At 36.9% G+C, this 27,331-nt stretch overlaps 1 protein-coding gene across 1 annotated transcript in view; it reads right to left on the bottom strand.

Annotated features, from left to right (window-relative positions):
• The window catches only part of LRRIQ3 (leucine rich repeats and IQ motif containing 3), an 867,930-nt gene that overhangs the window by 290,553 nt on the left and 550,046 nt on the right, over nucleotides 1-27,331 (bottom strand). Inside the window, exon 5 of the mRNA XM_044086836.1 lies at nucleotides 6,434-6,599. Coding sequence (XP_043942771.1) covers nucleotides 6,434-6,599 — 166 coding nt within the window. The remainder of the gene's footprint in view (nucleotides 1-6,433; nucleotides 6,600-27,331) is intronic.

Below are 27,331 nucleotides of genomic sequence, written 5' to 3'. Positions count from 1 at the left end.
CATATCAATATTGTCTGTGGATATATTCCCCCAGGGGGTCTATATTACCTGAATGAAAACCCGACTGAGCGAATCTCAGTTGAGCGTCACATAAAGAGCGAAAACCGCTAATTCCGAACCCGTGAAACTTAACAAGTAAAACAGGTAAACTCTCACTAACTGTTTTATGCAGGGGGGCAAGTCCCTCTGCACCCTCCTACTTAAATATACCAACTCCGAGATCGCACTACATTGAAGTAAAGGGACGAATTCCCTACAGTGATCTCCATTCATTCTTGCGATATTAGTGTTTTTTGCTCTTTATATGTCGTTCAACTGGGTTTCGCTCAGAAGGGTTTTCGTTCTGTTGATATAGATACCCCAGGTAATAATATAGCTACCTTAGAAGCCATTCTCAATGGACTATCTTACGCTAATTCCCAATAAACTATTATTCTAGGGGATCTCAATATAGATTGGAACATGTGTTCTGCACAATCCCCATCCAATCACAGTAACCTATATGGGTTCTCCCAACTAATAAAATCTCCCACTAGACTCAATAAAAATGGAAGTGTCCTAGACTGGATACTCACTAAACAACAACCTCATAACTACATCTCCGGAACCCTCCCAGATGACTTAAGTGATCACCTCTCCATCTTTATCATAAAAAACAAAACTAATAAAATCCATCAGCCCATTTATCAGTCAATCAGGAATAAAAAGAATTTCAACCCCTACAGCTTACAATCTGATCTAATTAGTTGTAACCAGTCTATACTCCACCAGCTGCCACTAGATGAAGCTGTAAACCACTTTAATTCTACCTTTCTCTCCATCCTAAACTCACATGCTCCCCCACGTACATCCAGACCCAAACCTAAGCCAGCACCTTGGCTTACCAAAAATACCAAAATAAAAATTTCAGAAAGAAACTCAGCCTGGTCCAAATGGAGACCCACCAAATCTGTTATAGACCAGGTCAACTACAGGCAACTTAGGAATGACACAAAGATATCCATTCTAAAAGACAAAAGAGACTATTTCCATAACCTACTAATCATGCATCAAAATCAACCACAAAAGTTTTGGGCAGAAATAAATAAAATACTAAGGCCCGGTAAAGTTACCACACCTACCCCATCCACTCCAGAAGGAACTAAAACTGATGATCTACCAGACACTTTTAATAAATACTTTACTGACACCATACTCACCCTTGCCAAACAACAGACAGACATCTCTGCTAATGGTCTAGACCTAATAATCACCAATGACAACATTACCTTTAGCTTACAACCAGTCCCCACCAGTTACATTAGAAAACTCTTGAATAAACTTAAACCAACTACCCTGGCTGCTGACCGGCTCCCAGCTGAATACTTACAACTGGCAGCTGATGTTATTGCTATCCCTATCTCCATCTTAATAAATAGGACAATCATAGAAGCCACCATTCCCAGCATTTGGAAGGTATCACATGTCAAACCTCTCCATAATGGTGGAAACTCTCTAGAGTTATCCAATTATAGGCCTATAGCCATCCTCTCACCATTAGCCAAAATTATGGAAAAGTGTAACCAACTTATGCACTATCTAAGTCAGAACAAACTTCTCACAGACTCACAACACGGCTTTAAACCCTATCATAGCACCACAACAGCATTGCTATCATTCACAAACTCCATCAACCGGAATAGGAATAATGGCAAAATCTCATCAGCACTCTTTTTAGACCTTTCTAAAGCTTTCAATATGGTCAGTCAATTACTCTCTCTTCGTAAACTTTCCCCTACACAACCAAATTATCAACTAGTTTCAAAATTACCTCCATGGTAGACATCAGGCAGTGATCTGGAAAAACAAACTATCCACCCTTCTACCTATATCATTAGGAGTTCCACAAGGTTCTATATTAGGTCCTCTACTATTCTCAATCTCTGTTAATGATCTACAGTCAGCTACCCCTGAAGCTACCTGTATACAATATGCAGATGACTCTACATTGGTATGCTCAGCCAATTCCCTCCCAGAACTCCAATCCCTGACCCAGAAAACATTTAACCCAGTAGAAAACTGGTTTTCTAGCAGACATATTACACTAAATACTAATAAAACCAAGCTATTGCTGTTTCCCTCAACCTGTAGTTCATCTCAGGTCACCTTCAGTATCACATCCAACAACAGTACCAGATATCTCCTGATAGCCACACCAAACTACTTGGGGTACTAATTGACAACAATCTGAAATTTGACCTACATGTTAATCAAATAATTAAAAACACCAATAAAAAACTGGGCTCTCTCTACAGAAGCAAACTATTCTTAACCCCTTTAGCCAGAACCAACACAGCATGCACCCACCTACTCTCCTCTCTCCTATATGCCACCCCCATTCTCACTAACCTCTCAAAAACCAAACTAAATAAGTTAACCATCTGCTACAACCATATCGCTAGATTCGCTGTAGGATCTACCTATCATACACATCACTGTCAAAATCTGAAACTACTAAAATGGCTTGAGTTCCCTAAACTACTTCTCTATAATCAGCTTACTTTAGCCCATAGAATACTTTACCAGTCAGACAGAATACAACCCTTAATTATCTCTCACACCAGTACCAGACCACTGAGATCTAATGACAAATTAATGTTAAAGACCTCTAAATCCTGCAGTCATGCTGGTGATTCACTATTCTCCAACTACATAGCAAAAACTTGGAATTCGCTCCCTCCTGCCTTAACCCTAAAACCCTCTGTAACAAAGTTTAAAATTGCAGCAAAACATTATTTCACCAACCACTGGTTATGTACCTGCACTTTCCCAGGTTGATCTCCCTCAGCATACCTCTCTAAGCAGCTCCTTGCTTTTATATATATATATATATATATATATATATATATATATATATATATATATATATATATATTTTAAACTGAGAGCACATTTATCATCTGGCCTTAATCAGTCTATAAATATAAAGCCCATACTTGAAGCACGTAGTAATAAATGAAAGTTTTTATAGTTTACATAAATATATTTATTTGTAACCATAATAGCATCAGTATTTGTTTTACTAACAAGTACAACGTAGGGTTTCATTGAATATGGGCATTTTGTTACATATTTATTCATTTATTTATTCATTTTTACATATATTTTTATACATTTCATATGTTTATTGTCATATTTGTATTTATAGTATAATAGATATTATTTCATGATAAATTACTTAATAATGAAAATTTTGTATATGAATTAATATAGTATATAAGGTATTTTTATTCTTTTCATATATTTTTCTTCATGTTATATATATACAGATACATATATTTATCATTTTTTATTTTTTCCTTCTATGTATATGTATTATATCTTATATTTTTTGGAAAATATGTGTTAGAAGTGATGAGTATTTGGTGGCTTTAAAACATTGTTATTTCATTATTTATTTGCATTATTTATTTTATTTTATTTAATCCCACTATTCTGTGGAACGTGCAGTTACCTGGAGTGATAGGATTTTTAGGTATGTTTTATACTCATTGTGTTTTCTATTTGCAGAGCTTACAGAGATACTAGGCTAGTATACTTCCATTGCATTGCACTGATTATTTAATTGTATAATTGCTAAATTGATAGATTGATTAAATGATCATTCTTGAGTATGAGCTTTTGTATAAAAGTGGTTTGAAAAATTCTAGATGTTAAGATCTGAAGAAGCGTACTGGTTGGTACGCGAAAGCGCTCATCTGTTTTTTATTTTTATTTCGCATTTGGTTTAATAAATTAGTTGGACTTTTATACAGCAGTATTTTTTCATGGTGGTTTCACTCGTGTATGATTTCCAGATATATATAGATATATATATATATATATATATATATATATATATATATATATATATATTTTTTTTTCTTTTTCTTTTCTTTCCTCATTTCTACTGACATCTCTACCCACATAGTATACTACTTCCTTTTCCTTACTTCCTAACTTAATGCAATTTTTGTCTTGTTGTCTTTGTATATATTCTTTCTTATTTGAGCTGTTAGTTGCTGTTGTTGTTGTTGTTGTAGTGTCTTTTGGCTTTTCCCAGTTAGGGGTCGCCACAGCGGAACTCCGGTCCACTAATGATTGGCAGTAGATTTTTACATGCCGAGTTGCCGGCCCTGACTCATTCATGCATGTCTCCACACAGAAGACGCTGTAGCTGAGAATCGAACAGCACAACCTCTTACTGTGAGGTGACAACACTACCTCAGCACCACCACCACTATTATTATTTGAGCTGTTAGTATTATAATTAGTAATTGTATTTGTTTAATATATACTGTATTTCTGGAGCTTTTGTCCCTGGGCCTCCCCTGAAAATGGATATGGATCCAGTTGGACTTTCCCAGTAAACAAATGTAAAATAAATAAATAAATAAAATAAAATACCAGCAATGGTAAATAAGCTATGACAGTGCTGTAAAGGGGAGGAAGATACTAACAATAGTATCTAAGAGACACAAAAAATGTACGATAGGCAGAAGAAAATGTTAGAAATTGCAAGAAACAACAAAAAAATTATAAGCAATGGTAAGGGACAGTAATAGAAAAAGTTAAGTATTCTTTTTTTTTTTAAATAAAGAATTCAAAAAATATAACACTTACCTGATGAATGCTTGAAAGAGATGGAAGACCACATCTTTTGAGTGAAACAGCAAACAAAATCTGAGGTAATTGGGGTTGGTGCACTGTGGGTAAGGAAGAAGCTCGAGAGTTTTAGGTTGCCACAAGCTTTAGCAACAGTCAAGTCAGATCCTAGGGATCGGATCCAAACCCATCAGTTGAGGACAGAATGAAAACTGACAACATCAGATACAATATTTTTACTACTGATTCTGCAGAAGTCACCCAAACAGGTTTGTAATCATAATTTATCTGTTAGTAGGAATATATAACAGAAAACTGTTTGATGAGAGTTTGTGACAGACTAAATCATAGGGCCTGATAAGATAAAGAAGTAAGGTCCCAATTTGTTTGCCAAGGTCCTGCTTTGGTAAATAGCATCTATCACTGTGTGTAGTGCTACGGTGATACTAAAATCTTCTTTGAGCCATTGTTGACAACAAAGTTAATCATTGTGTTGCCTTAAACATTCAAAATTGTCGGGATCTTACATTTTAGAAACTGGTAAAAAAATGGAGATGGGTTTATAATTATTAATAATAAGTGTAGTCCTTTATGTCAAGGGACATCAAGAAGTCAAGTCTCTCAATGAGTGCATAACCTAAGTGAAAACTGAATAGCAGTGTCATGGATGTAAGGGAGCAGTCCTATAAACAGAGTTACGGCTAGTACTGCTTCTCTACAATACTATGGTCTTGGGGTTTGTGTATACAAATAGCATGTCATCCATACTGGAGTGTATGGGGGATGGCTTATCCCCCTGAAATATGTTTACTTACAATGCACTGCAAATGAGATGATGATCTAATGATAAACTGGCATTCAACAACCATGATTAATATCAGCACTTTTGACAAGTGAAACTAGATAAACTAGAACCTAATCAGTGTCATGCAAACTACTCATATTGGGGTTGAGAGAATAGTGGCACCATTATGTTCTACAAAAAAGAGAGAGAGAGATAATAAGACTGTTACTAATGGCCTAGAAATAAAGACAATGCACCATCAGATAAACCCTTACTAGACAGCTTTAATATTTGTTATAATATATGTTAACAATACAGTCTGGTGATGGTTTATTGAATTTATTTATTTATTTTTGTTAACCAGATTATGCCCATTAAGTCTCAAACTCTTTTTCATGGCAGGCTGAGGTGGTATGCACAAACTGACTATGGGAAATGTAGCCAGAGCACTTTCCTTACTCTTTTCAATAATTGCTGTGGGATCTTTTACATTCACATGAGCTCTACCACCACCTCAGACAGATGGGGCCTTGACTTATGAAGGACTGCATACTCAAGAATGCAGTCCCCCTTAACTCATAGTAGTGTCTGCAATGGAAAATAAAGCTTGGGTGGAAAAGCACCCATGGTCTTATGAAATACTACCACCAAAGACAAGTGTCTTCAGCTACTGACACTAATTAAACAGCAAAATTTTTTCTTAATTTGATAAAGATTAAATATGTGACTACAACAAGCTTGATGCTCTATTTCCTATTCTATCTTTCAAACTGTTTGTGTTTTTTTTTTCCACAAAAGTATGTTAGTTAAAAAACAATACATTAAATAACCTTCCTAATATATGCAGCCCTTCAGACAATTGTTTTTTTTTTCAGTGACAAAATCTCACTTATACTAGATCTACTACATTAAAAAGAAAACTTCTGTACTTTCTCTAACTGTTTCAGGTACAGTCAGTATGATTATCTTGCATAAATTATAGCAGCATGAAAAGAAAAAGCTTAACTATACTAGCCAATGTAGTACCTGAACTGCTGTTTTGTGTTTTTTGTCATGCATGGTCAACTCTTGTTTAGCGGTAAGAACAGAACTCCAGTAATCCTTCAGTGAGGGCGTGCTTCTGCCGTAGCTATATTTTTTCTTATTTGGAAGCCAGTCTCTGTGGTGAACCTTTGTCATAAATGGAATCATTCTTAAAATAAAATAATCGTATGTAATTAGTATACAACCTACACCATAATCATTTTTAATGTTTGCTAAAAAAAGTAAAGTTGAAATAAATCTTTCAAATGATCATCATATTCACTAAATTTTTCCAACTTCAGAGACTCATTAGGTGTTCCTGGGGAAAGAATCATGTGGTGCATTATGTCTGAAGTATGGGAAAGTTTAAATTTCAGATTAATTGCTAAACCAAAGTTCAGCAGCTTTGGAGCATGCTATGGTTTAGCTTTGCAAATGTTGTATACAATAAAGGATGGGGATGAGACAGCATAGACAACCCATCTTGAGAAGGCTATGCAACTGTTACTCCTAAAAATAGGATTCTAGCATTATTACAGTTTGGACTATAACATCACAGATAATTCTGCCTACTATAATAAAAAGGTTTACTATCAAAACATTGAAGTGCAGTACTTCGAATACCATCTGGGCAAATCATGGTCCCAAAGTTGCAGAATGCTGAAAGTAAGTCTTACGAACCATAATAATAATAATTATTTTATACTTCTTCAATTAAATATATATATATATATATATATATATATATATATATATATATATATATATATATATATAATGAAAATAAAGCTGCATTCGTTATTATACATTCGGCATTGTGGTTGAAATTTACAGAGGGGAGCAGAGAATGTACAGTTTTTCTCACTGTACTGTGATCTTAGTGTTGGTATATATAATTTGCAGGGGGTGTGAAGGCCTCCCACATGGGGGGTGCAGGGGGGTCTGCCTCCCTTCAAAAATGTAGAAGGACTCACCTTCATTCAAAACCAGAAATCAGGTATGTCAAACATAGTGCATCTTCTGTTCAGCATTTATTACAACACGGTATTTTCATGTTCATAGCTTCATAGGTGTGTACTAGGCTAATGGCCCTGGAGCTTATATAAGCCTAGCCCAAGAAGATTCCCTGGCATCATGCCGCCCAAAGTTAGTTACCAGTGCCCCAGTCAAGTAAGGCCACTGAAGTGATCTCAGGGATTAACTTCCTATTGCCCATCCACTCATTAAGATTTCTCTTAAAGAGGGCCAGTGAAGTGCTCTGCTTATTGTGAATGGGTAGTTTGTTCCAGAGTATGGGAAATCTCTGGGTTAGGAACCTATCCCTCCAGCATGTTCTGTTTATTGTGGTAATGAGGTTTAGGTCCCTGGAATATCTGGCACAGAGGGATTGGGACTTCTTTAGGTGCAGCATATCTAGCAGCTCTGGGTCAGACATGGCTTTGTAAGTCAAGCAGAGATCACCTCTAAGTAGGCAATAAGAGACAGAGTATATCTGGGGTTTTTTGAGGAGTCTGTCCATATATGGCATGGGTCTAATGCCTATATCCTCTTAGTGAGGTATATTTGTGGCCTTTTCAGTTGTTGTAGGTATCTAGTGAAGTACATACCAAATGAGGCATTGTATTCTATAATAGGTCTAATGAGGGATGAGTAGAGAGGGATTATGACCACTTTCTTCCTGGATGAGAAACCTTTTGTAATGAGATGTGCCACATAGAAGGACTTTCTGACTACAGTGGCAATGTGGTTATCAAAGGAGAGGTTGCTGTCAACCTGTGTCCCCAGGTCTCTTATCACACTTTTGGTGTTTAGTGGGCTACCACCTATGTGGTAGTTTATGGTCAACGAATCTTCCCAAAGGGAATGACAATGCACTTTTTGGCACTGGTTCAACATTTTGGATGGGCTATGTGACTAAACATACATCTGCACTTCAACATTTTGATAGTAAACCTAATAAAACATTTGAGCAGATATAAAATGGAACAGCATATTCAAGCAATTGTAACAGACACAGCAGAACTTCATTTTAGTTATTAAAGTTATTTGCATGCACATTACATTAGCAGCAGTATAATTAAATTTAAATTTCCTTGCAAAATATGTGATAAAATTGATAATCAAAGTTTTGAAGTAAGAAGAAGGTAGATAAGGTTATTCTGAAGTTCTTCAATAACAAAGTGAGACAATTATGCATCATAAATTTCAATTCGTTACTAAACATTACACACATTAATGTGGGATTTACCTCATTTAATAAGCTTAAATCCTGCTTTAAATATTGCCTAACAAATTGCAGTTTCTTATATCAATACAATGCATGTTGCAGAAGTTCAAAAAGAAAACCAACCACAAACCCATATAGTCTGTACTGATAATTCTAAGCCACAAGAATTGCAAAGAAACTAGACACTTAGTCTAGGAAAAATAGGTACGAAGGCACAACTTTCACATTGCTTCTTACACCAGATTCTTCGAGGTTGTAGGTATTTTTCACTTCCTTCTTCATATCCTAATTACCTTTCTTTATCATTGCATTTTCATGTCAATATACCAGCAAAATGGAAGCTGAGGATAGCTGTACATTTTGTTCTTGTTTCCATGGAAACAACTGACTAAAGGTGAAAGCAATAAATTGAGAGGTCTGGACATTGTTTACTGAGAGAAATAAAAAAATTAAAAGGTATGAAGACAAGCAGCTCAGTAAAAAATAAAAGTTGATACTATTGGAAATGAATAACAGCTTTTCTGATAACTAAATATTAAAATGCATTTATTAGAATAGTACATAATTTAGGTTCATGTAAAGAGACCCTGTGCACTTTTTCTTAAGGATAAAATGTAGTGTTTTCTGAAAGCATGCAAGTTGTTTTTCACATCTAGGAAGGGAATAAAGGTAAGACAAGAATCAACAACAATTAGTAAAAGTAAGAGCACAGGATGCAATATGTGATTTACCATGGAAAACTTTAATTTTAGGTTAATTAATGTCTGTGGGTACAGCTGTCACTTCACGGACAATTGTTCATATACGATGAAGCGTTAAACTACATTATTTGAAGATCTACATAGTTTTGTGTCTTTGTTTTAAATGAATTGATTATGGGGGTGTTCTGGGGGTGTGCTAGATTCCTTTTGTTTGAGGATTTTCATTAAAACAGAAAGTATTGTAAAATGTGGCATAGGTTCAAATGGAAATGACACAAAACAACTATATATACCATTAACCTGCCAAACATCAGTAGGTACAAGTAACACAAAAGCTTGAAATAAACATTTTAAAGGGCTTCCATATATAATAGGTGGGAATAATAACTTCTTATCATAATGGCTTTACTAAACATATTATTCTGGAATGTGAATGGTCTCAGCGCTACAGAAAAAAGGTAAGAGTACAGAATTATATTAAGAAATGCAGACTAGAAACAGTAATGCTACAGTAGACATAAATGGAAAGAAGCGAGCACAATGAATTTGATAAAGAAAGAATTTCAAGATGGATATTCAGCAGAATGTCAAGGACAAAGGAAAAGAGGAACACTTATACATATTGGTAGATGAACTCCAATAGTGATAGACAAGAGAAAAATGTAGTGATGATAGATCTGTGGTAGTAAGGAGACACTTGCAAGAGAGGACGATTATGCTGGCATGTATTTTTATTCCACCTAAAACTGCTGTTATGGAGCTTAAGTAAATGTTAGGAAAATAATTAGCTTTCAGCAGAGAATATTACTTATAGCTGGGGTCTGGAACTTAATTTGCAACAGAGAGGATGTATCTGGGGGACATAGATGGAAAATATAATAAAAGAGGAAGATTTCTGAAGAAATTTCTGAAGAAATTTATGAAAATATTTGATATGGAAGATGTAAATTAAATAGCTGGAATTTGAGAGAATTTACATATTATTCTCCACAGTACAATAACTGGGCTATACTAAACAGAAATTATACTTCACAGGAACATGAGTATTTAAGGGAAAGCATTGACACAAACATCCAATTACTATTTCAGATCAAACACCAATAACAAATTAAAATGCAGGGTAATGAAGTAGAAATGAGACACTGATGCTTCCCCACCTACCTGCTGCAAAGAGAGGAATTTAAGAAATGTCTAGTGGAAATTAATCGACAGTTATTAGGGAAGACAGAAATTTCTTCACAAATTATTCACAAGTTATAACTAGTGAGTGGGATAAAATGAAAGTGAAGTTTAAAAATAGGGTAGAAATAAAAGAAAAACAGATATGGTTAAGCAATATTTAGAGGGGCTAACAAAGGATAAGGCATTGTAGAATAAAAGGAGTCTCACAGAACAAGAAGAGGCACAACTCTAGAGTTGCTAAAAATGCATTTAGAATGATTGTTGTTAAGCAACTATTTTTGATAATAACTGCACAGCACAAAAACTCTTAAGCACAATGATTTATACAACAGAAATTAGAAAAGATTGTTGCCAAACTTAGGGAGCCTATAACAAGAACAATAGCTAGAAATCCTATATAGGTATGAGAGATAGACAGGAACTGAGCAGTTTATGTAATGCTGGATTGAAGATAATGTTTGAAACAGAACATGTTAACATGGTTTGTTTTCTTTTATATAAATGTATGTTTGCCTGTGTCTTAAGTGATGATTCAATAAATGTGTTAAAAAAAAAAAATATATATATATATATATATATATATATACATATATATATATGTGTGTGTGTGTGTGTGTGTGTGTGTGTGTGCGTGTGCTTATATATAATACACACACACACACACACACACACACATATATATATATATATATATATATATATATATATATATATATATATACACACACACAAACACACATACATATATATATAAATATACACTATTGAAATGGTCTCTATTTCTACTGTCACTTTCAGACATCTTTGTAGTGTATTTATACTGTGTATTTGTGCTGGCATCATTCACAGTAAAATTATGATAAATAGTCTGAGCCCTGTGCTTCTACATTTACTGTTGCACTGGCACATACAGGTAGCCTAAGCTAGTATGTGCATACACACATCAGTAATGGACATAGGTTCATAGGTTGATACTAGGCTATCTGTCCCAGGGCATTTATAAGCCTAGCCAGAGTGTGTGTTGGCTTTTGCCACCTTTTAGATTAGTTGACTGTGCCTCTGTATGGTAGGTCACAGAAAATCGCCCTTTTAAGGTTAGTTTACTGTGCCTCTGTCTAGTAGGGACACAGAAGAGATCCCAGGGGTAAACCTACGATCTCCCATCCACTCGTCAATATTTCTCTTGAAGAGGGTCATTGAGGGGCTTTGCCTAACATGGATTGGGATTTTGTTCCAGAGTGAGGGGAGCCTCTGGGATATGAATCTGTCCCTCTAGTATGTCCTATTTATTTCTGTGCTGAGGTTTAAGTCCCTGGAGCATGTGGCTTTAAGGGATTTGGATTTCCTGAGGTGGAGCATGTCCATTAATTCTGGTTTGGACATGGCTTTATACGTCAGGCACAGATCGCCTCTGATGAGACATTCATGTTTAACTCATATACTACATTTCTTGCCTTCACCTTCTGACAAAGGAAGAAATAACAAGTATCAGAAGTATGCCATTATTTAGTACAATGCATTTTAAATTACTCATTTGAGAGTGCCTGTTATCCAGCTAGAATTAACACTTTTGTTTCTTGTAACAATGTCAGTGAACCGTCAGTATACTTCTTAACTGTTCAGATATTTTGGGGAGAATGCATCTAATTATTTCTCACATTTCTGCTCCATCCCTCCTAAATTTGGAATTTTTATGAGTCATTTTGAGTTAACAGAGCCAGCATTATAAAAATGTCTCTAATTTGGGACCCTTACCCCTAATTCTTTTTTTGCTTTATTCCTACCTCTGTTGACAGATGTTGAGTGTTATGACCCAGTGACATCTCAGTATTGATTTGCATGTCACTCCATTTAAAACAACTACTCATTTTAATAGGTTTTCTAAATTTACCCTAATTAAACAACACTATCACCACATGTACAGTCAGCATCTGAAAGGGACATTTTCTAACACTCTGGGTAGCATCTCTGTGTCCCTACTGGGCTGGGATCACTTTTCAAGGTAAGTGCTTTGGGAGTGTCTTAGACCTGTAACATCACTATATCAGCATTCTGAGTGGTTACTAATTCATGTCATGATTAGTAGTTAACACAGCTTCCTTCCTGAATTGCATTTTCCTTTGGAAATGCTTGTAAGTCATAATCTGGTCTGCTATGCCTTTTTTGGTGCAATACTTGTCAGTCATCTCTCTCTGGTTGTGACACTAATACATTTCTGCCTAGTGAGCCAGCCACACATAGGTCTTGGGGTTAGTATTAAATTAGTTGCCAGCAAGGGTCAGTTGGGCAGTGCCGACAAATTTTATGTGATTTGCATGACCATCAGGTGATTCTTCACAAGTCTGATTATATAGTTATCACTTCTGGATGAGGTATTGCATGCTCCTAGTTTGCGTGCCTCTACCATAAACAATATGTCATAGCTACTTATATTTTCCAGCACCCATTCTACATAAAAATGTGTCCCACTTGAAACAAGATGATTAGTTTGTTTTGATACCCTTCTAGTACATGTTTTAGGTTTTATTCAGTCCATTCTAAGGCACAATATATTGTTTAGGAAGCAATGGTAATTGCATGCCTTGTATTCTAGCATATCAACGATAGCTATTCATCTTGCATAGCAAAGGTTTACAGTAGACAGGTTATTTGAGCATATCCACATAGCTTTTAGGCATTCTATGTGTCACTGAACTGTTAGATGCAGACATAAAGTGCTTAATTCAATTTCATTCTCTAAAATTTCAAACACTTATGATCTGAATGTGGACAGTTATTAGCAATGATCTATTCTGGTAAAACATTTTTCTCCAAAAATCATCCTTACTGTTGATGTTATTTTTCAGCTAGCGTGGCTTCCATACAAACTTAACACAACTATGCTCTTGTTTGGACAAATTCTTGTAGTAACCTTGCTTTCTAGTAAACAATATTTTTACTGGATTTCTCACAAGTGCATTATTCTCGGGATGCATACAAAATTTAACATTTTAAGATCATGTGTCTGAATTGTTAAATCTGTCCTAAACATATATTTGAGATTTGCATCTTAAATAAGCACTGCCTGTTCAACAACAGTATCTGCTAAGTCAACTCCATATATGTGAATACATTATAAATATTATATAAAGCCATCAGTTCCTTCAATCAGAAATTATACTTAATATAAATTCACCACAGGGCATTTTAGAAGCAAATAAATCATGGCTCAGTATTGCTAGCACACTGGCACCCTACTGACTGTTTTCAAAGCATTTTTGTGAATTGTTACCCCTTCTGCCTCACTGGATTGATCCCCTTTGTGCAACTTTTCTTTTTTTTCTAGTAATAGTTGTGTTATCAGACACGATTAACATTTTTGAAGGGATCACTGTTGAAACTAACTTGTTTCATACTGACTTTCTTTGAATTCCTATAGAAGAGTTTCTTCTATTCATCCTTGTCTTTTAACCTTTCATATCAGTCCCACATGTTGTATAAATTATTTTTCCTATTTTTCCACTTGATTGCATTGTTACTATAATCATCAGTATTTTCTTCCAGTTAGATATTTTATCGGTAAAGTCATTATTATAAATGATGGATTTTTACTTTTTTAAACACAAATTTTAAATATGACATTAGACAGATATGATCAACAAAATATTCATAAATAGCAACTATTTTGTAGCGAGATAAAGAACTTACTAATTGTTCAGATTATAGGCAGATATCACTTCTAAATATATACATACTATAAGATATTTGTATCTATATGCTCTGAAAGATTAAAGAAATATATACCAGAATTAATTCATGAAAATCAAACAGGATTCATAGGTTCATAGGTTCATAGGTTCATACTAGGCTATCTGCCCTAGGGCATTTATAAGCCTAGCCAGAATGTGTTTGGCTTTCGCCAGCCATTTTAAATGAATTTTGCTATGCCCTTTTTCGAGGTTAGTATACTCTGCCTCTGTCCAACAGTGACACAGAAGTGATACCCGGGGTAAACCTACAATATTCCATCCACTCATCAAGATTCCTCTTGAAGAGTGTCAATGAGGGACTCTACCTAACCTGGACTGGGATTTTATTCCAGAGTGAAGAGAGCCTCTGGGTTATGAATCTGTCCCTCCAGCATGTCCTATTTATTTCAGTGCTGAGGTTCAAGTCTCTGGAGCGCGTAGCTCGATGGGATTTGGATTTTCTGAGGTGCAGCATGTCCATTAATTCTGGGTTGGACATGGCTTTATACGTCAGGCACAGATCGCCTCTGAGCAGGCGGTATGCCACCGAGTAGAGCTGGAGTTTCTTTAACCGGGAAGCATATGGCATCTGTTTGAGCCCTTTGATCCTCTTGGTGAGGTACTTTTGGGGTCTTTCCAATTGCTGCAGGTGTCTGGTAAGGTGCATCACAAATAGGGCATTGTGAGAAAATATCTAATTATAAACTGAATTTTTAAAGACACCTACACCTTTTTCATTGCTACCATTGATAAGACAGGTAATGACGGAAGAAAAAACAAAATATCTGGGTATTGTATTCTCAACTGATAATAGAGATTATTTTATAAACAATGTTAAGTCAAATTGGGATCAAATAACATTGGACTTGAAAAGATGGAGTAAACTGAAACTACCAATGATGGCAAGAACTGCAATTATCAAAATTAGTGTTCTTCCCAGAATACTATATATACTTAGAGCTACACAACTTAGAATCACAAGGAAATTTTTTAGACAGCTTCATATAGGACTAGGGAGATTTCTCTGGGAACCTAGAAAAATGAGGATAACATATGAGAAACTGATGGCTCCAAAGAATAGGGGAGGTTTAGTTTTGAAACTTATTACTTGGTAATTAAAGCCAACAGAATTTATACACTTTGATAGAGGCAGTCTGAAATGAATGGCTGGTCTTAACCTATAGACGGAATTAACTGTAAAGCTCTACCCTTTCTGAATAGAGGAACACTCAGTAAATATGACTTAATGGAACATATTAAGTTATTTAACTTCAATTCAAAGTCTTTTTACTTCATTAAACCTATTAAAATATATGATGGTGTTTCAACCATTCCACAAGAGCCCAAATTTAGTAATTGGGAATAAATTGATAGACTTGCAGAAATTCCCTCTAATAAAGGATTTAATCATATTGGACTTCTACTCTTTTCTTGGGGTATCAGTTCATGATATTTTAAAAGAGAAAGGTCTTCCTATTTCCTATCTAATTATCATGAGACAACTAAAAGATCTGGCTATAAATTATTTTAATAACTTTGATTTTAAAGAAGAAGAATTAAATATATGTCGTAATCTGTGGGAAGCTCTGATACAAGATAAAAATATATAACTATCTCATATAAACTGATAAAAGAGATGAAATATAATAAACATATTCTCTTATCGAATTACTGGAGGGAAAAATTAATATTAGTTGATGACAGCAAGATCTTGGAAGCATTTAATCTAACATTAAAGTCAGTGTCCCTCCAAAAATTACTATTCACACAATTGATGATATTTAACAATGCCCGTCTTACTCTTCATAAATTTGACTCAAAGAACTCGCCTAAATGCCCATATTGCATAGACCAGACAGCTGACCTGTTTCACATGTTTTGGAGTTGCAAATGCATTTTTAAACTTTGGAATTCGTTAAAACTTCAATTACAGAAAATGGGATACCAACATTCAACACTCTCTTGGGAATTTATGATCCTACATATTCCTCCAGACAACTTAGATAAATCAAAAAGGATCATAATCATGAATATCTGTTTATTAATGAAATTATACATAGCTTCAAATTGGTTGAACCCGACTCAGACATCTTGGGAAAGTTTTAGAACATTAGCAATAAAACACATATTAGCGCATAAATTGTTAATCAATGACCATAAGAAAAGCATAAATAATAGAAAAATATGGGAGCAAATCTTCAATATTGTGTTGGCCTAGGGGTTCTTGTCTACTATTACTCAGGACATATATTTATAAGACAGATTCAATCTTAGATTAGAAATAGGTTCTAACAATAATACAGATTGTTGACTTTTTCATGTTGTATTTCCTTTTTAATAATTTGTATTAACGTATAATGTTTATGTAACTTTTGGAAGCAAGCATGTATATATTGTATATACTTATAGTGTGTAGTTATGTAATTGAAAAATAATAAAAGACATTATTGAAAAAAAAAACAAATAGGGCATTGTACTCAATTATGGGCCTGATGAGGGATGAGTAAAGAGGCACGATGACCTCCCCTGATCTAGATGTGAATCCCTTCATGATTAGGTGGGCTATATAAAATGTTTTTCTAACCACTTTGGCCACGTGGTTGTCAAATGAGAGATTGCTATCAACTTGGGTACTCAGGTCCCTAATTACTTCTTCCATACTTAATGGATTACCACCTATGTGGTAATTTGTGGGCACTTTGTTTTTGCCAAAGGGGATGACTATACACTTTTTGGCATTTAGCTTGAGGCCATGGCTCTGGCACCAGTTGTCTGTTTCTATGAGGCCCTTTTGTAGGATGCTTGTGTTGGCTGGAGATTCAATTATAGCGCCCAGTTTGCAGTCATCTGCGAACTTGGTCAGCCACAGTCCTTCCGTGTTAGCCTGTACCTCCGAGAAATATATACCGAACAAGAGAGGTCCCAGGACTGAGCCTTGTGGGATGCCACTTGTAACTGGTTTGGAGTCTGACATGGCTCCAGCAATTCTAACCATGTGGGTTCTGTCCTTGAGCCAGTTTGCAACCCATCTAGTGACATAGGGGTTTATATTTAAGCTGGTGAACTTACCTATAATGTCCGAGAGAGGTATTGTATCGAAGGCTTTTGCAAGGTCCAGGTAGGCTGTGTGGACCACCTTCCCCTCGTCAATGGCCTTGGTGACTGTTTCAAAGAAATCAACCAGGTTTAAGAGGCAGGATCTGCCCTTAACAAAGCCGAACTGGGTAGGATCCAGTGTCTGTAGGTCCCCAATATCTTTATTTATGAGGTCCATGATGATCCTTTCCATAGCTTTGCAGACCAAGCTAGTCAGGCTTATGGGGCGATAGTTTCCAGGATCTGTTGAGGCACCACCTTTGTGGAGAGGGACCACTGTTGCTGTAAGCCACTCTTTGGGTACATATCCTGTAGTAAGGCTGAGATTGAACAGTAGTTTTATGTTTGGGTTTAGTTCTTCTTGGAGTTCATGTAGGACGCAGCCCGGGACACCGCCTGGTCCCACTGATGCTGTGTTTTTGCTTTGGAGAGGGTGGCTCTTACCCGAGCATCTGAGCTGTCAGGGGGGCAGCACTCTGCTGGGATAGATATTTGCCCTTTTGGTGGGGAAGAGGGGGAGAAGTTTGCGCTGAACCTGTCAGCTAGGATGTTGGCAATGTCTGTGGGTTTGGTGTATTTTTTGTCATTTTGGAATAATTCTGAGCATATCTGGGAATTCCCACCTAGGTTCCTAGCATAACTAAAGAAACCCTTGTGATTATCCTTAGTGTCCTGTGCAATTTTTCTCTCAAAGCTGGCCTTAGACGATTTTATGAGTGCCCGTAGTTTTTTGCTAATACTGATCAGAGATGCCTTCCCTTTTTGGGATTTTGCTCTATCATGTAGTAGCTTCCTCCTTCTATTGTATAGTTTTTTTATGGTGGGGTCCACCAGAAAGGACGCCTAACCTTGGAGGATTGGGTCTTGGTATTATTTGGGATTGCATGATCCATGCATTCCTGAAGGTGTTCATAGAATGCATTTATAAAGGATTCTGCGGTCTGGGCTTTATTTTCCACAGGCCCGGGGGCTTTGAAGGATTTCACCTCGGTTTTGAGAAGTGTGAAATTTGCTTTAGAGAAGTTTTTCACTGTGGTTATCTGGGCAGGGGCTGGGGTCGGGATGTGAATATCTAGTGAGATTAGTTTATGGTCTGATCTTACCAGTGAGGGATACACTTCTGGTCTGGAGCATAGAGTCCAAATGTTGGTGATGATCAGGTCCAGTATGTTTTCCCCTCTTGTGGGAGTGGCAACAAGTTGTTCCATAGCATTTGAGTTTATAAATTCTAGGAACCTTTGGGCTAGGGTGCTGGAGCTAGAGTAATGCTCCCAGTCTATGTTAGGGTAGTTAAAGTCTCCCAATATAATGGTGTTTGGAGAGACCTTCATATTTTCCAGTGTTCTCAGGAAGGCCAAGTGGGGTTCCTGGGTTTGGGAGGGTGGTCTGTAGCAGGCTATAAACTGGAAGGCAGTTTTACCCACTGTTAGTTGCACATGGATAGTCCCTGATGCTTCATGCTGTGCCACCAACCTGGAGGTGTGGGTATCTTTGACGAATATTGATACTCCCCCTCCTTTTGTGGTTCGGTCCATATTCTGGGGCCGAAAAACATGGTATGAGGTATAACCTGGTAGTGCTGGGGTGCTCTCAGGAGTCTTGAACCAGGTTCCTGTTTCTGCACAGATATCGATGTCCTCCATGCTAAGGAGAGTTTCGAGTGCGTGCATCTTGAGGTTTAGACTTCTGGCGTTGAGTAGCATTACTCTTAGTTTCTTATCCCTTGTGATACCTATGGAGGTGGGTTTGTCTTTTGAGCCTTGCCTAAAAAAGTCACTATGGGGGTGGCAAGAGCCTTTGCCAATATCCGAAAGCCCAGTGGTGACAGGTGCAAGCCGTCCCCAGCGAAGCATCGTGGCTTGTCGAGCATGTCATCCCAGGCAGACAGGCAATGGATCCCCTTTGAATGACACCAATACTTAAGCCAATTGTTGAAATTGATCATCTTGTCTTCATATTGTGGCATCATTCTTGCTAAGGGTAAGATGCTACTCAAGGTCAGGGTCATACCGGCCTGGGCTACATGCTCAGAGAGCTCCTCTATGTCTCTTTTCATGTAGCCCAGGGAGGTACGTCTCAGGTGATTCACACCAGCATGGACGATGACTGAGTCATATTTGTACTTACCTTGGAGTGACCTCAGTGCTTGTGTTATGTGGCGAACCCTAGCGCCCGACAGGCAGCTCACCGTGACCTTCTCCTTGTTCAGCCTGGTGAATGGGACGTCAGTGTGCCTGACGATAGAGTCACCTATTACAAGTGTATCAGGTGTGTTGTTTAGCCTTAAGGGCTGTGACTGTTCGGCACACTGGCTTTGTGAGCTATGTGTTGCACATGATTTTACAAAGGCAAACTCAAGACAGCAACAAAATAATACCAACATTAGTTGTCTATGCAAAATGCAATAAAAACAAATAGTGTTAATTAATTTAGATATAGAAAATCCTTTGATAAATTAATTGGAGCTATTTGGAATATTAGAAGAAATTTTATTCCCAATTTTTATATAATTAGTAATAAAACATATCTAGATAAGTAATCATAGATAATGTCAGGTTCTTTCATATCACAAACCATAAATATAAAGAAAAGAACAATGCAAGATAGTTCAGTTTTCCCAAACTTCTTGCTATTGCAGTTGAACCTACAGCAGGTTCAATAAGAAACAATAATAATGTTAAAGCTGTTAAAATTGTAGATAAATATGAGTCAGAAAAATGTGTTATTCATTGATTGTGTTTGATTAGCAATAACAGACATGAAAGCTTCCATAGAGGAAACATATACATTTTTAAATGACTGAAAGGATGACAAGATTATCTTTTAGTTAATATAAGAACAAATGAATGGTTATACAGCAAATACAAAATTAAAATTTGTCAGGCAACTACAATGTTAATTGAAATGAAAATATCCTGAATTATTTACAAATGACACTAAAATGATATAAAAGCTATTAAATGTGATATTTATTTCAGAATTATCAAAAATGTAAGTAATCTAACAGATACCTACAACATTTTCTTTACATTTGAAGACAGTTTTTTTCCATATAAAGACAGCATTATTTCTAAAGCTAGTATACATTACATAAACTATAGCTTAAGCTCCTGACAGGGATCAAATCAAGTTAATACATGTAACTATCTTGAAACTTTTATTGTAGCTCTACTAGAACTTGGAACCAATTGGATTAATGTTAGTTAACTAATGATTATTCATTGGAGAGATGATAAATCAGCAAGCAAAGGAGAGTGGTATTGTTGGAATTGAATTAATCCTCAAGTCTTGGAGATTATCTTCACTAGGTGGACCCTGTTTTTTCACAAAATCTCACCAAGACAACACAGATATATAGACTGTATTTTATATAGCATATATCATGGAGAGAAATAGGTTAACAAATAAAAAAGATAGCTGGGTGCACAAGACCCAGGATACAAAATGTGTCCGATCCTGGTAGGTGCACTGTTGCCAGGACTGGAAAAAAATGACAGTGTAGAATCCTCAAGACATGAAAACATTACTACAATGGGGCTAGGCCAGGCCCAGGGCAGGATGGCCCCCTGTGGTAGAAGGAAGCAGTAGTCCACAAGAATCACAAAAACTGGCAGACCCAAAAAAAGAGCCATAAAGACAATAGAGTAGAATCTTGAGGATAAGAAAAATCTAACACTGGTTATATAAAACAGATTTTAATATGGCACAATATTTATGGCAAGGAGAAAGCAAAACTAAGAAGCCCAGAATTTCGAGACAAAACATTTACAAAAAGATTAACAGAGAAAGTAGAAGAAAGAAAATTTGCAGAAGAAAAATTGACAGAAGCTTCAAATAAAAGTTTGTGTTCATTAATACAACATATTTATGAAAAATATTACACAGACCAAGAAACCATGGGCTGTTTGGCAAAAATTATGATGGAGCAAGTGTGAAAATATAAAGAACAAAAATCTATGATTTTTGAAAATTATAACAAAGAAATATGGACATGAGAAAGAAAGAGAGCTCTGATATGGTGAAATATTTATGCAAAGGAGAAAGTCAAATTAATCAATACAAAAAAAAAAAGAAAAAGAAAAGATGTCCCAAAATATTCAAAGAGAAATACAGACAAAAGCATCCAGATATGGAAAATTTTACAATACCAAAAATAAGATCATAAAGAGGGAATGTAGATCACAAGATATGTAAAGTAGAAGTAAAACAAATAGAAGCTGAAGTTATGGAATACCTGTGAAGTGAGGGATTTTGTTTAGAAAGTCTAACACTGGTTATATCGCAGCATGATGGAAAAGCAAGTCTCCTAAGTAAGGAGAAACAGGAGGAGTAAGAGACAACTGAAGAAGAAATATGCACATGGGAAAGAAAAACAGATTTAATATGGCACAATATTTATGGCAAGGAGAAAGCAAAACTAATCAATACAAAAACAGTAGCTCCACAGATATTTGAAGAGAACTACAGACAAAAGCATCCAGATATGAAAATTTTCAAAACACAAAAAAATAAGAAAACAAAGAGGAAAAGTAGAAAAAAGTAAAAGGATTAGTGATGGAAAAGTTAAAGAAATAGAAATTGAGGTTATGGGTTACCTGAGAACTGAAGGATTTAGTACAACAAATCTAACTCTGATAACCTCACAGCAGGATAGAGCAATGGATCCTCCAATTAAAGAGAAATCAGTGGAGTGGGAAACATCTGATCAGATGCCATATGAAGATACTTTGGAGCCTCCCATAGGAAACCAGTAAAAAAAAGTTCAATTGGAGTTGCACAGGAAGGGAAGGAACAAGAAACTGTGGTAAGAATGATGCAATCAATGCTGTGGAGTGATAGGCCAATGAGTTCCCATATGAAAGAGCAGTGGATGACACAGGATGAAACTGAAGAGAATGTGTCAAAGGAATATGTTCTGGAACTTTGTATAGAATGCCCACAGGAAATGGAGAACAAAGAATGTTCCCTCAGTTTAAAAGAAAATGGTCTAAGAGAAAAGTTACTTGATTTCATAGAGATGGGCAGATATATTAAGATCAATGAAAGAAATAGACTACAGAAAGTCAATAAAACCCAAAAAGTTTAATAAAACAAATTAACACAGTAATTATGGGTGTTCATAGAGATTCATGAGATATAACAAGTAAATAGGATATATTACTGTGCAGCTAAATTAATAACAAATAAAGCCTTACCACAAAAACACAGATCAGTAAGAGAAATGAAGGGAAAAATCAAATGCCATCATGGAAGTATCAAATACAGAAAACCATAAAGCAATTAAGTCAATCAGTGTCACTGTTAGAAGACTAAAGAAGAGGGAACACATCAACAAAAATACTCAGAAAGACATGATAAAAGCACAGTATCACAACAGATCAGGATCTATTGTGCACTACTGCAAATAATAAACTAAAAATATCAGCACAGGCAGAAAAACATAGAAGATATGCAGATAAATATAAAGAAAATCTAGAAATTATGCAATTTATTGATAACCCAAAAAGTTTTATAGAAAACTGGAAAAAAAGACAAAATAAATTGAAAAAGCACCAAAAATAGAAAAAATGGATACATTTTAGAGAAATATCTATGAAGATCTTGTGAAACAAAACAAAGATGCTAAATGGATAGAAGAATTAAAAGAAAGAATAAGAAGTTTAAATGTACAGGATATGAAATGGGATGAAATAACATTCAGACAGATTGAAACAAAGTTAAGAAAAGCTCCTAATTGCAAAACCCCAGGCCCAGATACAGTACCTAACTTCTGGTTAAAAGTATTAACATCTTTACATGATTTAGCCAAGAGTAAGAACTATTTATATGTGCACTCTCAGCAGCCACAGACCTGGTTAACAACAGGAAAAATCATACTACTACTTAAGAGTGAACGTGAAAGTTATCCTAAAAACTATAGACCAATGACTTGCCTTCAGTTGACGCATAAACTATACACTGGAATTCATGCTGACAGAGTTTATAGTCATTTAAAAGAAAACTCAATCATGGCATTAGAACAAAATGGTAATAAAAAAGTCATATGGAACAAATGATAATTTATTGTTAAATAAAGTCATAATGGAAAACTGTAAAAAAGGGAAAGAATCTAAGTATGGCATGGATAGACTACAAAAAAGCATTTGACAGTATCCCATATTAATGGATAAAAGAGTGCTTAGAAATGTATAAGATACACCCTACATTGATCAATCAGATTGCAGCGACCATGAAACAGTGGCAAACCAATTTACAGTTAAGCCATGATATTCCAGGGTGACTCTTTGCCACCACTGCTCTTTTGTCTTTACCTTAATCCATTAAGGAATCTACTTAACAGATATGGTCATGGCTACAATTTGGCTCCCAGAAAAGAACAAAGTGTAAAGACTTCTCATCTTTTTGAGGATGATTTAAAACTGTATAGTTCATCAGATGAGGAACTGAAAGTACAACTGCAAGTGATGAAAACTTTTTCAGATGATATAAGAATGCCATTTGGTCTTGATATAAGAATGCCATTTGGTCTTGATGTGCAAAAGCAGTCTTTAAAGCAGGAAAGCTGCAGCAACAAGAAAGCATCAGCCTGGGACTGGAATGTGATATAAATGGACTTGAGGAAGAGGGAGTGTACAAATATTTGGAAACTGATGAAGGCTCAACAATAAAACATGAACAAATGCAAATAAAACTTAGGTTCATAGGTAGGTACTAGGCTATCTGCCCGAGGGCATTTATAAGCCTAGCCAGAGTGTGTCGGCTTTCGCCACCCCATTGATTAATAAACTGAGCCTCTGTCAAGCAGAGCCAATGAAGTGATCCCAAGGGTGTATTTTCTGTTACCCATCCACTCGTCAAGGTTTCCCTAGAAGAGTGTTAGTGAGGGACTCTGCCTAATGTAGTTAGGAATTTTGTTCCAAAGCACAGGGAGTCTCTGTGACAGGAATCTATCCCTCCAGCATGTTCTATTTATTGTTGTGGTGAGGTTTAGCTCACTAGAGCATGTGGCTCGTAGTGACTTGGATTTCTTTAAGTGGAGTATGTCCATCAATTCTGAGTTGGACATGGCTTTGTAAGTCAGGCAGAGATCACCTCTGAGTAAGCGATATGCCACTGAGTACAGCCAGAGTTTTTTCAGTCGGTCTGCATAGGACATATGTTTGAGGCCAGTAATCCCCTTGGTGAGATACTTTTGTGGTCTTTCCAGCTGTTGGAAGTGTCTTGAGAGGTACATCCCAAATGAGGCATTGTACTCTATGATGGGTCTGATGAGTGGCGAGTAGAGGGGAACTATAACCTCATTATTTCTAGATGCAAACCCTTTAGTAATTAGATGGGCTACATAGAAGGATTTCCTAACTACTTTGGCATTATGATTGTCAAAGGAGAGATTACTATCTACCTGGATCCCCAGATTTCTTATTACCTCTTTTGTATTAAGGGGGCTGCTACCTATGTGGTAATTCGTGGGTGTTTTGTTTTTACCAACTGGGATGACTATGCATTTTTTTGCATTAGCTTGAGGCCATGACTTTGATACCAGGTGTCCGTCTCAGTAAGGCCTTTTTGGGGGATGTCTGTGTTAGACGGAGAGTCAATTATGGCTCCCAGTTTGCATTCATCGGCAAACTTGGTTAGCCATAGTCCTCCTGTGTTTGCTTGTATGTCTGAGAAATATAAGCAGAACAGTAGCGATCCCAGGACCGAGTCTTGTGGGACACCACTGGAGATTGTTTAGAGTCGAACCTGGAGCCTGCTATTCTTACCGTGTGAGTTCTGTCTGTAAGCCAGTTGGCAACCCATCTTGTGTCGTAGGGGTTTATGTTCAGGCTGGTGAGTTTTTCTACAATATCTAAGTGAGGAATGGTGTCGAATGCCTTGGCGAGGTCAAGGTAGGCTGTGTGAACCACATTTCCCTCATCTATGGCCTTGGTGACTGTCTCAAAGAAGTCAACCATGTTTAGTAGGCATGATCTGCCCTTAACAAAGCCGAACTGGGTTGGGTCAACTTTTTGGAGGTTTCCAATGTCTTTGTTAATGAGTTCCATGATGATGCGCTCCATACCTTTGCAGACCAGGCTAGTCAGGCTTATGGGGCGATAGTTAACAGGGTCAGTTGTGGCCCCTATTTTGTGGAGCGGAATAACGGCTGTTGTGTGCCATTCTATGGGCACGTAGCCTGTGGAGAGGCTGAGGCTGAACAGCATGTTCAGTTGGGGGGTTAGTTTGTTCTGTAGTTCATGCAAGATGCATCCTGTGACACCATCTGGCCCCACTGATGCTGTGTTTTTGGCTTTTGAAAGGGATGTTTTCACCTGTGTGTCTGTGATTTCCAGGACACTACACTTTTCCAGTATTGTTGTGGGCCCTTTTGGAGGTGAGAGGGGGTGAAGTTTGCACTGAATCTATCTGCCAGGAAATTGGGAATATCAGTAGGTTCAGTATATTGTGTGCTATTTTACACTAGCTCAGAGGATATCTGCAAGTTGCCACTTAGATTCTTGACATAGCTAAAGAATGCTTTGTGTTTATCTTTCAAATCCTTGGCTATTTTTCTTTTGAAGTTAGCCTTGGATGATTTTATGAGGGACCTTAGTTTCTTACTGATACTGATCATGGATGTCTTTCCTTCTTGGGATTTGCTTTTTTTCTGAACTAGTTTCCTCCTTTTATTGTATAACCTGTTTATGGCAGGGGTTCACCAGACTGGTTTCCTTCTCTTAGGGGAGTGAGTCTTGGTTTTGCTAGGGATGGCATGATCCATGCATCCTTGTAGGTGCTCATAGAGTGCATTTGTAAAGGATTCTGTATCTTGGGCAGCGTTATCCTTTAGCTTGGGGGATGTGAAACTTACCACCTCTGTCTTAAGTAAGGTGAAGTTTGTTTTAGAAAAGTTTTTCACTGTGGTTTCCTTGGTTAAGGGTGGTGGTGGGGTGTGGACATCCAGAGTGATTAGTTTATGGTCTGATCTGATCTAACCAGTGACAGGTTGACCTTTGGTGCGAAACACCTGTCATCCATGTTGGTGACGACTAGGTCCAATATGTTTTCACCTCTGGTAGGGGAGTTTGCCAGCTTATCTAGGGCATTTGAATTGATAAATTCCAGGAAGCACTGGGCCTGGGAGAGTTTGTACTCAAGTAGTTTTCCCAATTAATGGTAGGGTAATTAAAATCACCCAATATCAGGGTGTTTGGTAGGACCTTCATGTTTTCCAGTATCTCCAGAAAGGCTGAGTGGTGGTCCTGGGTCATGGAGGGTGATCTGTAGCAGGCCACAATTTGCAATGCAGATTTGCCAAATGTTAGTTGCACATGGATGATCTCAGAAGTATCATGCTGCGCCACTAACCTGGAAGTGTAGGTGTCCTTTATGAATATGGATACACCCCCTCCTTTTGTGTTTCGGTCCGTGTTCTGTGGCCGAAATGTGTGGTATGAGTTGTATCCTGGTAGTGCTGGAGTGCTCTCTGGAGCCTTGAACCAGGTTTCAGTTACTTCACAGATGTCAACGTTCTGCATACTGAGGAGTGCTTTGAGTGCATGCATTTTGAGATTTAAACTCCTGGCGTTGAGTAGCATAACCCTCATTTTTTTATTTATGTTGTTTATGGAGGTGGGTTTGACTTTTGAGCCTTGCCTCAAAAAGGCACTATGGGATCAGCAAGAGCCTTGGTCTGTATTCGAAAGCTTAGGGGTGACAGGTGCAAGCCGCCTCTTGCGAAGCAACGCGGCCTGTCAAGCATGTCATCCCAGGCTGACAGACACTGGATCCCCTTTAAATGACACCAGAAGCTTAGCCAATTGTTGAAATTGATAATTTTATCTTTATACTGAGGTATTATTCTTGGTGAGGGCAGGATGCTACTCTGGGTGAGGGTCATACCTGCTTGGGCTACATGATCAGAGAGCTCTTTCATGTCTCTTTTCATGTAATTCAGGGAGGTATGTCTCAGGTCATTCACACC

This window comes from Protopterus annectens, chromosome 10.part0 (assembly GCF_019279795.1).
Source record: "Protopterus annectens isolate FY-2018-M chromosome 10.part0, PAN1.0, whole genome shotgun sequence".
Lineage (NCBI taxonomy): Eukaryota > Metazoa > Chordata > Ceratodontiformes > Protopteridae > Protopterus > Protopterus annectens.
This window is presented reverse-complemented; position numbering and strand designations above follow the sequence as displayed.